This window comes from Staurois parvus, unplaced genomic scaffold (genome assembly GCF_062004578.1).
Source record: "Staurois parvus isolate SC_StPar_1 unplaced genomic scaffold, SC_StPar_1.0 ptg001476l, whole genome shotgun sequence".
NCBI lineage: Eukaryota > Metazoa > Chordata > Amphibia > Anura > Ranidae > Staurois > Staurois parvus.
The window spans coordinates 91,803-105,888 of record NW_028319272.1 but is presented as its reverse complement, the minus strand read 5'-3'; the positions used below and the strand labels follow the sequence as shown (position 1 = coordinate 105,888).

The window sequence follows — 14,086 nt, the reverse complement described above, 5'->3', positions numbered from 1 at the left end:
CTTCCTGTCCTGTATGATACCCGTCACCTAGACAGGAAGTGGCTGGAATGCCCTGCAGTAAAACCTGGCCAAGGTTCTAACCCCTTTCTGCTCTGTCCAATCCTAAAATATTGCCTGATTTAATATGAGTTCTCTGTTCACCAGTGCAGCAAAAATCCAGAGATCTCCTCACATGGCGGGATGGCTGGGTCTGCTTCCTGAATCTGTGCTGTGCAATGTCTCTCCTTGCTTGATTTAATACTAGAGTCAAATTGTCAGGGCAGGCTTGAATTGTGTCTGGGAAATTTCCTCCTGTATTACACGCAGGTAACCGAAAGGGGTTCCCAGATTTCCAAATGATGGTAGAGGATATAATATAATTTTTTTTTATATTTATATCTTTTTCCCCATATATATACATATGTAAGTATATATGTATATATATATATATATATATATATATATATACACCTAGTAATATATATATATATTTTTTCCCCCCATATATATATATATATATATATATATATATATACATATGTAAGTATATATATATATATATATATACACCTAGTAATATATATATATATTTTTCCCCCCATATATATATATATATATATATATATATATATATATATATATATAGCATTTATAAAGTATTCATACCCCGTTGACTTTTTCAGTTCAATTTTGTACTGTTGCAGCCCAATACTCCAGTTGTTTAAATTAATTTTATTTCTCATGAATCTACACTCAGTGCTCCATAATGACGAGGTGAAAACATAATTTTAGAAATGTGTGCAAATGTATAAAAAAGGAAAAACTGAAATATCATATTGGCATAAGTATTCAGGACCATTTGCAGCAATACTTTAGCTCAGGTGCCTCCCATTTCTCTTGCTGAGATGTTTCTACACCTGGATTGGGGTTCATCTGTGGTAAATCAGACTGATTGGACATGATTTGGAAAGGCACACACCTCTCTATAAAAGGCCTCACAGCTGACAATGCATACTGTATCAGAGTCCAAAGGAACCGCCTGCAGAGCTCAGAGACAGGATTATTGCAAGGCACAGATATGGAGAAGGCTACAAAAAATTCTGCTGCACTGAAGGTTCCCAAGATCACAGTGGCCTCCATAATTTTCAAATGGAAGACGTTTGGCACAACCAGGACACTTCCAAGAGCTGGTCACCCGGCCAAACTGAGCATTTGAGCCTTAGTAGGACGTGACTAAGAACCCGATGGTCACTCTAACTAAGCTCCACAGATCCTGTGTGGAGATGGGACAAACTTCCAGAACTAGGTGTATGTGTGTATATATATATATATATATATATACAGTTGTGGCCAAAATTATTCAACCCCCACTGAAATTGAGTGTTTTGGCCAGTTTGACATTGCTTTTGATCATTCAGTCATCTTGCTTACATTTACATTAAAGAGGCACTTGTAGGTCAGACAAATATAACATAACAGTTATAATGAAATAACCACAAATGTCTTTTCTGTGCTCACAGCATTATCAGTTTTATTCAACCCCCAAGTGACATTCAATCTTAGTACTTAGTACAGCATCCTTTTACAGTTATAACAGCTTTTAAACGTGAAGCATAGCTTGACACAAGTGTCTTGCAGCGATCTACGGGTATCTTCGCCCATTCTTCATGGGCAAAGGCCTCCAGTTCAGTCACATTCTTAGGCTTGCGCACTGCAACTGCTTTCTTTAAGTCCCACCAGAGGTTCTCAATCGGATTTAAGTCTGGTGACTGCGATGGCCACTCCAAAATGTTCCAGCCTTTCCTCTGCAACCATGCTCTAGTGGACTTGGAGGTATGCTTGGGATCATTGTCCTGTTGAAAGGTCCAACGTCTCCCAAGCCTCAGGTGTGTGACGGACTGCATCACGTTTCCATCCAATATCTCCTGGTACTGAAGAGAATTCATGGTACCTTGCACACGCTGAAGCTTCCCTGTACCTGCAGAAGCAAAACAGCCCCAAAGCATGATTGACCCTCCACCATGCTTCACAGTAGGCAAGGTGTTCTTTTCATCATAGGCCTTGTTCTTCCTCCTCCAAACATAGCGTTGATCCATGGGCCCAAACAGTTCTAATTTTGTTTCATCAGTCCACAGAACACTATCCCACAACTTTTGTGGTTTGTCCACATGGCTTTTGGCATACTGCAGTCGACTCTTCTTATTCTTTGGAGACAGCAAGGGGGTACGCCTGGGAGTTCTGGCACGGAGGCCTTCATTACGCAGTGTGCGTCTTATTGTCTGGGCTGAAACTTCTGTACCCACATCTGACAAATCTTTTCTCAGTTCCTCAGCAGTCACACGGGGACTTCTCTCCACTCTACGCTTCAGGTAGCGCACAGCAGTCGAAGTCAGCATCTTCTTTCTGCCACGACCAGGTAGCGTTTCAACAGTGCCCTTTGCCTTGAATTTGCGAATGATGCTTCCTAAGGTGTCTCTTGGTATGTTTAACATCTTTGCAATCTTCTTATAGCCATTGCCCTTCCTGTGAAGAGAAATCACCTCTTCTCTTGTCTTCCTGGACCATTCTCTTGCCTTCACCATGTTTGTAACCACACCAGTAAATGTCTAGAAGGAGCTGAGTATCACAGTCATTTTAAAGCTGCCTAATTGGTGCTTATTATGCTTGATTGCTGCTCGGTGACATCCACAGGTGTTTTCAATACCTGATGGAAAGCACCTGTATGAACCTCTGTTCTTCAGAGTGGTAGTCTTTAAGGGGTTGAATAATTGTGGCAATGAAGAAACCACATAAGAACCATTTACTACTGTATTACATAAACAATTGATGTCATTTTAGTTGCATTTGGGTAGTTACAACGTCCTTGTAGGATTTGATTCTGAATACAATTCCAAATGTACACTATAGTCCCTAAACCCCTTTACAGCATTGGGGGTTGAATAATTTTGGCCACAACTGTATACCTAGTTCTAGAAGTTTGTCCCATCTCCACACAGGATCTGTGACTAGAGATGAGCGAATTTTTCAAAAATTCGATTCGGCTGATTCGGCGAATTTCAGGAAGAAATTCGATTCGATGCGAATTAATTCGCTACGAAGTTAACTTATAAAAAGGGTTTCTAGGCTTCAGAGAGCCTTTAAATTAGTGCAGAACACTGTACCTTTAATTTAAATGCCCTTGGAGATGAGGAAGGAGAAGGAGAAGGATGAGAAGAAGGAGAAGGAGAAGGATGAGAAGAAGGAGAAGGATGAGAAGAAGGATGAGAAGAAGGATGAGAAGAAGGATGAGAAGAAGGATGAGAAGAAGGAGAAGGATGAGAAGAAGGATGAGAAGAAGGAGAAGGATGAGAAGAAGGAGAAGGATGAGAAGAAGGATGAGAAGAAGGAGAAGGATGAGAAGAAGGATGAGAAGAAGGAGAAGGATGAGAAGAAGGAGAAGGAGAAGGATGAGAAGAAGGAGAAGGATGAGAAGAAGGATGAGAAGAAGGATGAGAAGAAGGAGAAGGATGAGAAGAAGGATGAGAAGAAGGAGAAGGATGAGAAGAAGGATGAGAAGAAGGAGAAGGATGAGAAGAAGGAGAAGGAGAAGGATGAGAAGAAGGAGAAGGATGAGAAGAAGGATGAGAAGAAGGAGAAGGATGAGAAGAAGGATGAGAAGAAGGAGAAGGATGAGAAGAAGGAGAAGGATGAGAAGAAGGAGAAGGATGAGAAGAAGGAGAAGGATGAGAAGAAGGATGAGAAGAAGGATGAGAAGAAGGACAGTTCTGTGACAGTTTCTGTCTATTTCTGACAGTTCTGTGACATTCACTCCATACAGCGGTTTCAACCGCTGTATGGAGTGAGTGTCCCAGAACTGTCAGAAATAGCCTATTTCTGACAGTTCTGGGACACTCACTCCATACAGCGGTTGAAACATTGTATCTATTTTTTTCCATAAATGACATTCTGCAAATACACTTAGAGGAGCTCTGCAGATACACTTTTTGCCGGCTTGGAATTATTCTTATTTTCATCCTACTTCTTCTTCTTCATCCTCATCCTCATATTCAGAAGAAGAAGAGGATGAGGATGAGGATGATGAAGAAGAAGAAGAAGAAGTAGGATGAAAATAAGAATTCCAAACCGGCAAAAAGTGTATGTGCAGAGTTCCTCTATTTCTGACAGTTCTCTGACAGCTTCTTCACATGTACAGCGGTTGAAACATCTGTATCCTAAATGGAAACTAATAGATACAATGTTTCAACCGCTGTACATGTGAAGGAACTGTCAGAGAAATGTCAGAAATAGCGGAGCTCTCTGCAGGGACACTTTTGCCAGCTGATCGGGAAAAATTCGATTCGCGCACCCGAAGTAGGCAAATATTCGGATTCGCCGCGAATCGAATTTTTCCTGAAATTCGTATCGAATTCCGGTTCGCCTGGTTCGATTCGCTCATCTCTATCTGTGACCATAAAAAAATTATATTTTTAAAATGTATATATATAAAATATATATATATATATATATATATATATATATATATATATATATAAATTATAATAATTAAAAAAATATATATATATATATAAATTATAATTAAAAAAAAAAAAATATATATATATAAATTATAATTAAACAAAAAATATATATATATATGAAAACAAATTGTGTTTTTTATATATATATATATATATATATATATATATATATATATATATATATATAATTTATATTTTTAAAATATATATATATATATATCTATAAAAATTTTATATGATAGCAACGTCTGGGTGGAAGACAAGCATACCACTTCTGAAGGGCTTGTTCCCTTTATGATGCATCTCAACCCCCCCCCCCCCCCCCCCAAAAAAAAAGCAGTTTGATAACGTCTGTAAATATCACACACACAGCCCTAATCTAGGTTAAAGTGAGTGACCTTTGTGATTTACTCTTCCGCGTATAATGTGAGCTAGAACGAGGAAACCGAAACTGCAGAACCAGCCCGCATTCCTGTAACGTCTAGTTTTATTTGCATTCCCTGTACAGGATTTATGTGTGAAAAGGCCGGACTACAGCCTTACAGACCTCAGCAGGGAAACCCCGAACGTTCACCCCAGAATTGTAATTATTCGCAAACTTTATGTCTGCAAGTTGTAAAATAAAACAAACACTCACTCATATAAAAGTCTACATTTATAAACGGTAACATCAAAAACCATTGAGCCGGGTATTACTTTGGGAAAGATATTAAAGCTGAACGCCGGGGGAAATGTTAAATGCACAGATATAGAGGTAACTTGGTTTTTAGCACCAAAAACAAGGAAAAGGGTGCGATCCGTAGCCTCCGAATAACCTGTCAGTCTGACACCTCTCCCTGCCCATGTAGCACTAATCCCTAAACCAGCTCTTATTACTTTACCTGATACTGAGCACTGAACCAGAAACATACCTAACCTTTGCTTCTAACCTCACCCTATAGAAAAGGCTCAAACATTTATAAGACACAAATTAATATAACTCTGTATAGAATCAGGGGCGGACCTACAAATCATGGGGTCCCCGGGCAATAGGGGATCATGGGGCCCCCCGGGCAATAGGGGATCATGGGGCCCCTGTGTCCTTGCCCAAACTCAAAAAAGCCTATGAAAAAGGTACCAGGGGCATCTCATGGGGCCCCCTACTGACCCCGGGCCCTCGTGCAGTGCCCGAGTTTCCAAATGGTCAGTCCGCCCCTGGTTACAATACAATTTGGTACAAGAGGAAACAGAGGGCCCGGTTCGTTAGAGCTTACATTGAAACATGTAAGTGGATGGACTCCGTGATTTGTGATTCTGTTTGGGCAAAGTTGTGATCCAGACATCAGTCCGGGAAACATAACTAAGCTGGTGACCTTACTCTTCTGCTCTGCATTTAGACATTGTGAGGTTGATTGACTAAAATTGGGGATTGCAACATCTGGTGCAGCTCTGCATAGAGATCAATCAGCTTCCAGTTTTTTCTGTCAAAACTTCATTATTTATTTATTTATTTCAGGTACTTATATAGCGCCATCAATTTAAGCAGAACTTTACATATATATTGTACATTCACATCAGTCCCTAACCCTCAAGGGGCGTACAATCTAAGGTCCCCAAACTTCAAGGAGCGTACAATCTAAGGTCCCTAACCCTCAATGGGCATACAATCTAAGGTCCCCAACCCTCAAGGGGCGTACAATCTAAGGTCCCCAACCCTCAAGGGGCGTACAATCTAAGGTCCCTAACCCTCAAGGGGTGTACAATCTAAGGTCCCTAACCCTCAATGGGCATACAATCTAAGGTCCCCAACCCTCAAGGGGCGTACAATCTAAGGTCCCCAACCCTCAAGGGGCGTACAATCTAAGGCCCCTAACCCTCAAGGGGCATACAATCTAAGGTCCCCAACCCTCAAGGGGTGTACAATCTAAGGTCCCCAACCCTCAAGGGGCGTACAATCTAAGGTCCCTAACCCTCAAGGGGCATACAATCTAAGGTCCCCAACCCTCAAGGGGCGTACAATCTAAGGTCCCTAACCCTCAAGGGGCATACAATCTAAGGTTCCTAACCCTCAAGGGACGTACAATCTAAGGTCCCTAACTCACATTAATACATACACATACTAGAGACAATTTAGACAGGAGCCAATTCACCTACCAGCATGTCTTTGGGGTAACTTAAAGTTAGAAGCTGACTGGCTACCATGTACAGCTACACTAGATTTTGCACTCTATTTGCACTTTATTACCAGCTATCCTGCTCATTAGGCAATAAAAGTCAAGCAGCACAATACTCATGCTACCGTCTCCAGAAAATTCCCGGTGTTGGTCTGACATGGCAGCATAGCAGAGTCTAATCAACTAGCAATGTTGCTCCTGCCTCCGAGTCCTGCTGTGTAGAAGATTACTGGAAGCTAATACATTGACAGATTTGGGTGTCTATAGTAGCGGAATTAAAAAATACATTAAATTCCTCGCCTGTTGTCTTTCATATAATTTCAGAAGAAAATGGATATTACCCACCACAACATTACCAAACCCAAATATGAAAACAAAAATCTGAAAAAAATAAAGGCTATGGGTGGAGTAGTCATGTTAAGGGAGTTTGCACATCGGTTTCCTCCCACACTCCAAAGACATGCTGGTAGGTGAATTGGATCCTGTCTAAATTGGCCCTAGTATGTGTATGTATGAATGTGAGTTACGGACTTTACATTGTACGCTCCTTGAGGGTTAGGGACTGATTTGAAAGTATAATACATATGTAAAGTGCTGCGTAAACGAACATATTTAAGTACCTGCAATAAATAAATTAAAGTGATTCTAAAGGTTCATTTTTTTTAATGTAAAATAACAAACATGTTTATACTTACCTGCTGTGTGCAGTGATTTTGCACAGAACAGCCTGGATCCTCCTCTTCTCGGGTGTCCCGCAGGCTCTCCTGGTTCCTACTTTGTGTCGGGTGCCCCCACAGCAAGCAGCTTGCTATGGGGGCACCCGCTGCTCCATGTGTCCATTCACACACGAAGCAGCGGCTTGGCCCTGCCCCCTCTATCTCCTCATTGGCTGACTGGCTTGCTGTCTCAGCCAATGAGGAGGCAGAGACCCATGACAGCCGAGGCTGTTGGGCACATCGCTGGATCTTGATGGGGCTCAATTATTGAGAGTGCTGCAGGGGGGGATGCTGCACACAGAAGGTTTTTTACCTTCATGCGTAGAATGCATGAAGGTAAAAAAACCTTGAGCCCTTACAATTGCTGTAATAAATCTCACCTGACAGTGAATAATGTCCAGGGTTGGTGTCGCTAGGTCGGACCAGATAAGATCCATGAGTGTTAGGCGGGGAGAGCAATATCCTTTCAGCTTCATATCTACCGGAGGCGTCCACATACCAGCTGAAACCCAAAAAGCAGAAGTTCAGCCAAACAATTAGCAATACTCAGAATGATTTATATACTTGTAGAGGTCACAGTGTGTTAGAGGCCTTAAGAAGGAACTGGTAGATAATGAGCAAATTTAGGAATTATGTTAAAGGGACAGTCATTGCATGTTCCATAGCACAGCAGAACCAGTTACATCGTTATACCTGTATGGGATGGTGGGAAAGAGTCATAATGGTTCATCCCATAGAAATTTCTACACAGTCTTACATTTTCAATAAGAAGGGACTATGGGAAAGATGATAAATACACAATATGGGCAAGAGTTTGTGGACCCCCTCCAAAGATTGAGTTCAGGTGTCTCTGGTGAAGAATACTGTTGGTGATACAACAAAGACATTTTAGGCAATTGTGGTCTTCCAACAGTTTGGAGAAGGTCCTTTTCTGTTCCATCGTGATTGCACCTCTGTACACACAGCTAGCGCCATAAAGACATGGTTTGATGTGTTCAGTGTGGAGGAACTCGAGTGTCCTACAAAGAGCCCTGACCTCAACCCTACTGACCACCTTTTGGATGAACTGGAAAACCAGTTGTGAGCCAAGTCTTCCCATCCATGTGAGGTACCTGACCTCACAAATGTTATTTTGGCTAAATGTGAACAAGTTCCCTCAGAGACATCACCCCAAAGTCTTGAGGAAAGCCTTGTCAGAGAAACGGAGGCCATTATAGGTGCAAAGGGAGAGCATGGTCATGGTTTTGGGATGGCAATGTCCAACAAAGTGTGATGTTTAGATGTTTACAAACCCTTGGCCATATAGTGTAGTTGGCTTTGGACTACCTAAAACCACCTTTGATATGAAAGATCCAATAATACACTGAGAGGGTTCATTGACTTCAGGGCTGGATTTTAGCGCAGGGTAGGTTGGGGGGGGGGGCAGCTGGTAATGTGAGTTTGTATGATTAATGCTGGAAAGCCTCTTAAAAACTGTTGCGTCTAAAACTGACCATACATGTTACAACTTGAATGTATAATCTTCTTTTCATCAACTATGGAGCGTGAGGGTCTGCCTGTTTGGACCTGATTGGACACAACTTGTCCTCACATTATGTCCTTTTGTTAAATTTAAAGGGAAATTTGTCTTTATTAGATTTTTCAGCAAACTAAACAGTATATAGCAAGAAAATAATGAGAACATAGACAAGGAAATGGGAAAAAAACCAACAACACAGGTATGACTATGATCCATGAGAATGAAGGAAAATGAATCCAAATGAAAACAGGATGGAGGGATCAATAACATAAATCATGGAGATAGGTAAAAACACAGATACAAGGGGGGCATCCACAGACAAGCTGTGTTCAACAAAAATGAGATAACTTCGTATAACCAAGAGTATACACCCAAAGAGAGAAGAAAGAAGAAGAAAGGGAAAGAGAGAAAGAGAAGAAAAAAAAGAGGGGGGGAGACACCAGTTGTAAAGATTGTAAAGGAAAAGAAGAGAGAGGGTCGGGAGATGGACACGGCAGCAAGCAGAGACAAGGTGGTCCTCCACCAGTATCCCGTCGAAGTGACCCCACCGTCCACACCCCAATACGGTCCGTAGGGCCACACCGGTGCTTTTGGTAAATTTAAAGAAGGTTGTCCAATCAGCTTATAGCATGTATTGTCAGCTTAATGTCAGTATTACATTTAAACATGTAACCTTCCAGATGAACAGAATGATGGTTCTGTAGGTTTGAAGCTGTTTGAAGCAGCCACCTGTTGTCTCCTATGGAGCCTGTATGGCGAGGTGACCACTCCAGGTGTGGGTGCATGGCATTTCTCAGGGCAAGAATTTTGATGATTATGCCTGCATAATGTATATTTGAAGGAACCTCCTTTAGTCTCCAATGAGAGCCTGTGTGACAAGTTGACCACTCCAGTTATGGTTGTAGGACATTTCTCAGGGCAAGAATTTTGATGATTATGGCTGCATAATATATATTTGAAGGAACCTCCTTTAGTCTCCATCAAAGCCTGTGTGACAAGGTGACCACTCCACTTGTGGGTGCATGGCATTTCTCAGGGCAAGAATTTTGATGATTATGCCTGCATAATGTAGATTTGAAGGAACCGCCTTTAGTCTCCATCAGAGCCTGTGTGACAAGGTGACAACTCCAGTTAAGGTTGTATGGTATTTCTCAGGGTAGGATTCCTGGCGGTGACAACACTGAGCTGGAACAGCCATTTCTCCAGTGGAAGTCTGGTGACAGGGTGACAACACAGGAGTACAACTGGTAGACAGGGACAGAGTGTTGTTACCCTATAACAGGAAGCACATGAAAAAGGGCCACTATGGCAGGATCACTGGGGTGGTTTTGTTGAACGCTACCAATGCTGAAAATGACTTTGGAAATCACTTTACAAGTTCAAGTTTGAGACTGTGATAGTGATTGGGTTTATACGTACTTTAAGAGATAAAACACATATCTCTAACCAGATATTTCTAATAAAAAGATATGTCTGTTAAACAAATGATCTTTGCAAAATGTAAAAAATTCTCCAGTCTGGTTTTCAGGAATAGTAAGAATTATTACAAGTGACACAGCTGCCTATATCTTACATATTTGTACGTATGTACTGTGAGTCCTACTGCGCTGTGTATTCAGTGGAAATGTATTCAGCTCTTATCGAACATTCTCTTCTAAAGCAGGAGTAGGTAAACCCTGTAGAGGTGGAAATCTACCTGAGCAACTCAGAAGAGATCAAAGGTCAGCAGGATAAGGAGGTAGCCAAACAAGGCCCATTGAAAAATGAGGAAAGAGTAAATAAAAAAGGAACAACACAAATGTCGCTGTAAAATGAGGTATCACACCTTCAGTAAAAAAAAACGGAGTAATTTGTCACCCCAAGTCTCAGACTAGCGTGCAAATGGTTATTTGCCAACCTGCATCTGCATTTCTTCTCCATAAAGCTCATGTTTGAAGATGTTGGATCACAAAGCTATGTGGATGCAAGAAGGTTGTCACTCCTTGAGCAACTGAGATCAAATGGGGACACTTTTTTTCTTTGATACGACAGACCAGACATATCTTCAATTAGCCAAGTCTTCTTAGAGAAGTAAGTTCAACAGAGAAGCTTGATCTACAATAGATGAAATTTCCCTTTCTACTGAATTGGATCCATCTTCAACATTTATGTTTGAAAAGGGAAAATAATTCAACCTGGCAAGAAGGTTGGACCTTTATGAAATAAGTGAAACGGTTGACCTCAGTGATATGGCGGCAGGGACCTAACCCCAACCCTGTCTCCCCGTATCCGTCTCTAGAACTCTTCTCTGGAACCCTCTTCCATTTTCTACTCTGGTTCCCTGTTGTCACATTTTGCCATGTTTATATAAGGAGTGGTACATTTCATGACATTTTTTATCTTTATACCTATTTTGGTTCTCACAGGGACCACTGTAACCTCTATTAAATGACTGAGCCAAGGGAACATCTCCGTATCTAACCAGTGGTCATCTATGAATGCTTTTTGAGAAGGTTCAATTCCCAATAAGAAGCCTTGAACTCTTTGCTGTTAGCCTGCCCTGATGTATATAGAAAATAAAAAAAATAATAATAAATATAATTTTGGACGCAAGAAGGTTGTCACTCCTTGAGCAACTGAGATCAAATGGGGAAACATTTTCTTTGATACGACAGACCAGAGATGTCTTCAATTAGCCAAGTCTTCTTGGAGAAGTAAGTTCAACATATGCAGTATATGAAATTTCTTTTTCTACTGAATTGGATCCATCTTCAACATTTATGTTTGAAAAGGGAAAATAATTCAACATGGCAAGAAGGTTGGACCTTTTATGAAATAAGTGAAATGGTTGACCTAAGTGATATGGCGGCGGGGACCTAACCCCAACCCTGTCTCCCTCTATCCGTCTCTAGAACTCTTCTCTGGAACCCTCTTCCATTTTCTACTCTGGTTCCCTGTTGTCACGTTTTGCCATCTTTATATAAGAAGTGGTACATTTCATGGCATATTTTATCTTCTTCCCTATTTTGGTTCTCACAGGGACCACTGTAACCTCTATTAAATGACTGCGCCAAGGGAACATCTCCGTATATAATCAGTGGTCATCTAGAAATGCTTTTTGAGAAGGTTCAATTCCCATTAAGAAGCCTTGAACTCTTTGCTGTTAGCCTGCCCTGATGTATATAGGAAATAAAAATAATAATAATAATTGTGGATGCAAGAAGGTTGTCACTCCTTGAGCAACTGAGATTAAATGGAGAAACATTTTCTTTGATACGACAGACCAGACATGTCTTCAATTAGCCAAGTCTTCTTAGAGAAGTAAGTTCAACAGATGCAGTATATGAAATTTCTTTTTCTACTGAATTGGATTCATCTTCAACATTTATGTTTGAAAAGGGAAAATAATTCAACCTGGCAAGAAGGTTGGACCTTTATGAAATAAGTGAAACGGTTGACCTAAGTGATGTGGCGGCAGGGACCTAACCCCAACCCTGTCTCCCTCTATCCGTCTGTAGAACTCTTCTCTGGAACCCTCTTCCATTTTCTACTCTGGTTCCTTGTCACGTTTTGCCATCTTTATATAAGAAGTGGTACATTTCATGGCATATTTTATCTTCTTTCCTATTTTGGTTCTCACAGGGACCACTGTAACCTCTATTAAATGACTGAGCCAAGGGAACATCTCCGTATATAATCAGTGGTCATCTATAAATGCTTCACTTTTTGAGAAGGTTCAATTCCCATTAAGAAGCCTTGAACTCTTTGCTGTTAGCCTGCCCTGATGTATATAGGAAATGCCAAAAAAATTATAATAATAATTGAGACAAAACAAAATCATTGAACGATTTTTTTCAATTCTTCCTTCAGTGGACCACACCACAGTTGAGTACTATTTGTTAATTTTCGGGGCTAGCTTTCTCGGGTGTCTGCCCTTCTCATTCCAAGCACTAAAACAAAAAAGGTTTAGTAAAATGTTAAAATCCCTTCATAGGGTACTACAGGTTTTTTTCCATTTGTTCTTTTAAATTCAGAAAATACTTCAAGTCTCCCTTTCCCAAATATTTGTCCCAAAGCCCAACTTTATCTGAAAATGATTTTACTTCCAGAAATATGTCCAAAATTCGTTAATTTTGCCTTGAAGTTTCAGAGTGAAATCCTGAAGTTTTTCAGTGACCTATTAAATAGCAAAGTCTTGGAGCCAATTAGAATGTTCCAAATGATTCTTCATTACGTTCTTCTAGAATTGTTAATATGGCTGGCAGAAGATGCTTGAAGCAATACAAAGACTTATCCTTTGCTAAGACAACCAACCTCCATATGGAAGGGATGATCAATACATTTCATTTCAAGTTCTCCACTCCCCGGACAAACGTCTTTGGAGAGAGTTGGCCCGAACTTCATTAACAATTCTTAAGATGGAGACATTTTGTTAAAAAAAATTTAGTTTTCAGAATGTTTATTAAATTTTCCTTCCATTTCATTGGTAGGTGGGGTCAAATCAACGATCAGTTTTGACTGGAGCGGTGAGAAGGTTCAAAGGAGTAAGTTGGGAATTCTGAATGTAATGTGGTTTCATTTTGGAAATATCATACATATTGTAATGTGCATGTTCTAGGCACAAAGAAAACTGGAGTTCGATTTGACAAAATTTTAAGGTCTTTAAAAGAAAATTTGTTGACCCAATGATGGCAAGATCAAATACTCTAAAAGATTTTCATGAAACCGTTCACATGAAGTTCTACTGGTGCATGGCCAGATTTAAAGTGGTAGTAAAGCCTACCTGCTTACTTGTACCTACAGGTAGCAGTGTATTTAGGTTTTGTGCTGCCCTAGGCAACACAAAAATCGGCCCCCCCCCCCCCACAAAGAGAGCCTGCCATTGAGCAACAACACCCCTGCCTCCCACCCAAGAAAGCCTTCCACTACCACTGCCCTCCATACACCAGCCACCATCTCATCTTCACATCTCTGGACATCCCCGGGAACAAGAGTCGGGCTGTGCATACACCATCATGAAACCCGCAGCCTCTCTCAGAACCCACCAGGTCCCCATGCCACGTGTATCCCTTCTTCTGTCCCTTCTTCTGAGGGGCAGTGCTGCCCCCCCTGAAAAATGCCGCCCTAGGCAAATGCCTTGTTTGCCTTGTGGTAAATACACCCCTGCCTACAGGTAAGTCTACAATAAGGCTTACCTGTAGGTAGGTGTAGTAAATATATTCT

General features: G+C 40.9%; 1 protein-coding gene and 1 long non-coding RNA gene across 2 annotated transcripts in view; one reads left to right on the top strand and one right to left on the bottom strand.

Annotated features, from left to right (window-relative positions):
- Positions 1-14,086, top strand: part of LOC149435786 (uncharacterized) — a 40,079-nt gene that overhangs the window by 15,761 nt on the left and 10,232 nt on the right. The gene's annotated exons all lie outside the window — the stretch shown is intronic.
- Positions 1-14,086, bottom strand: part of SRMS (src-related kinase lacking C-terminal regulatory tyrosine and N-terminal myristylation sites) — a 30,782-nt gene that overhangs the window by 11,712 nt on the left and 4,984 nt on the right. Inside the window, exon 2 of the mRNA XM_089662439.1 lies at positions 7,746-7,867. Coding sequence (XP_089518565.1) covers positions 7,746-7,867 — 122 coding nt within the window. The remainder of the gene's footprint in view (positions 1-7,745; positions 7,868-14,086) is intronic.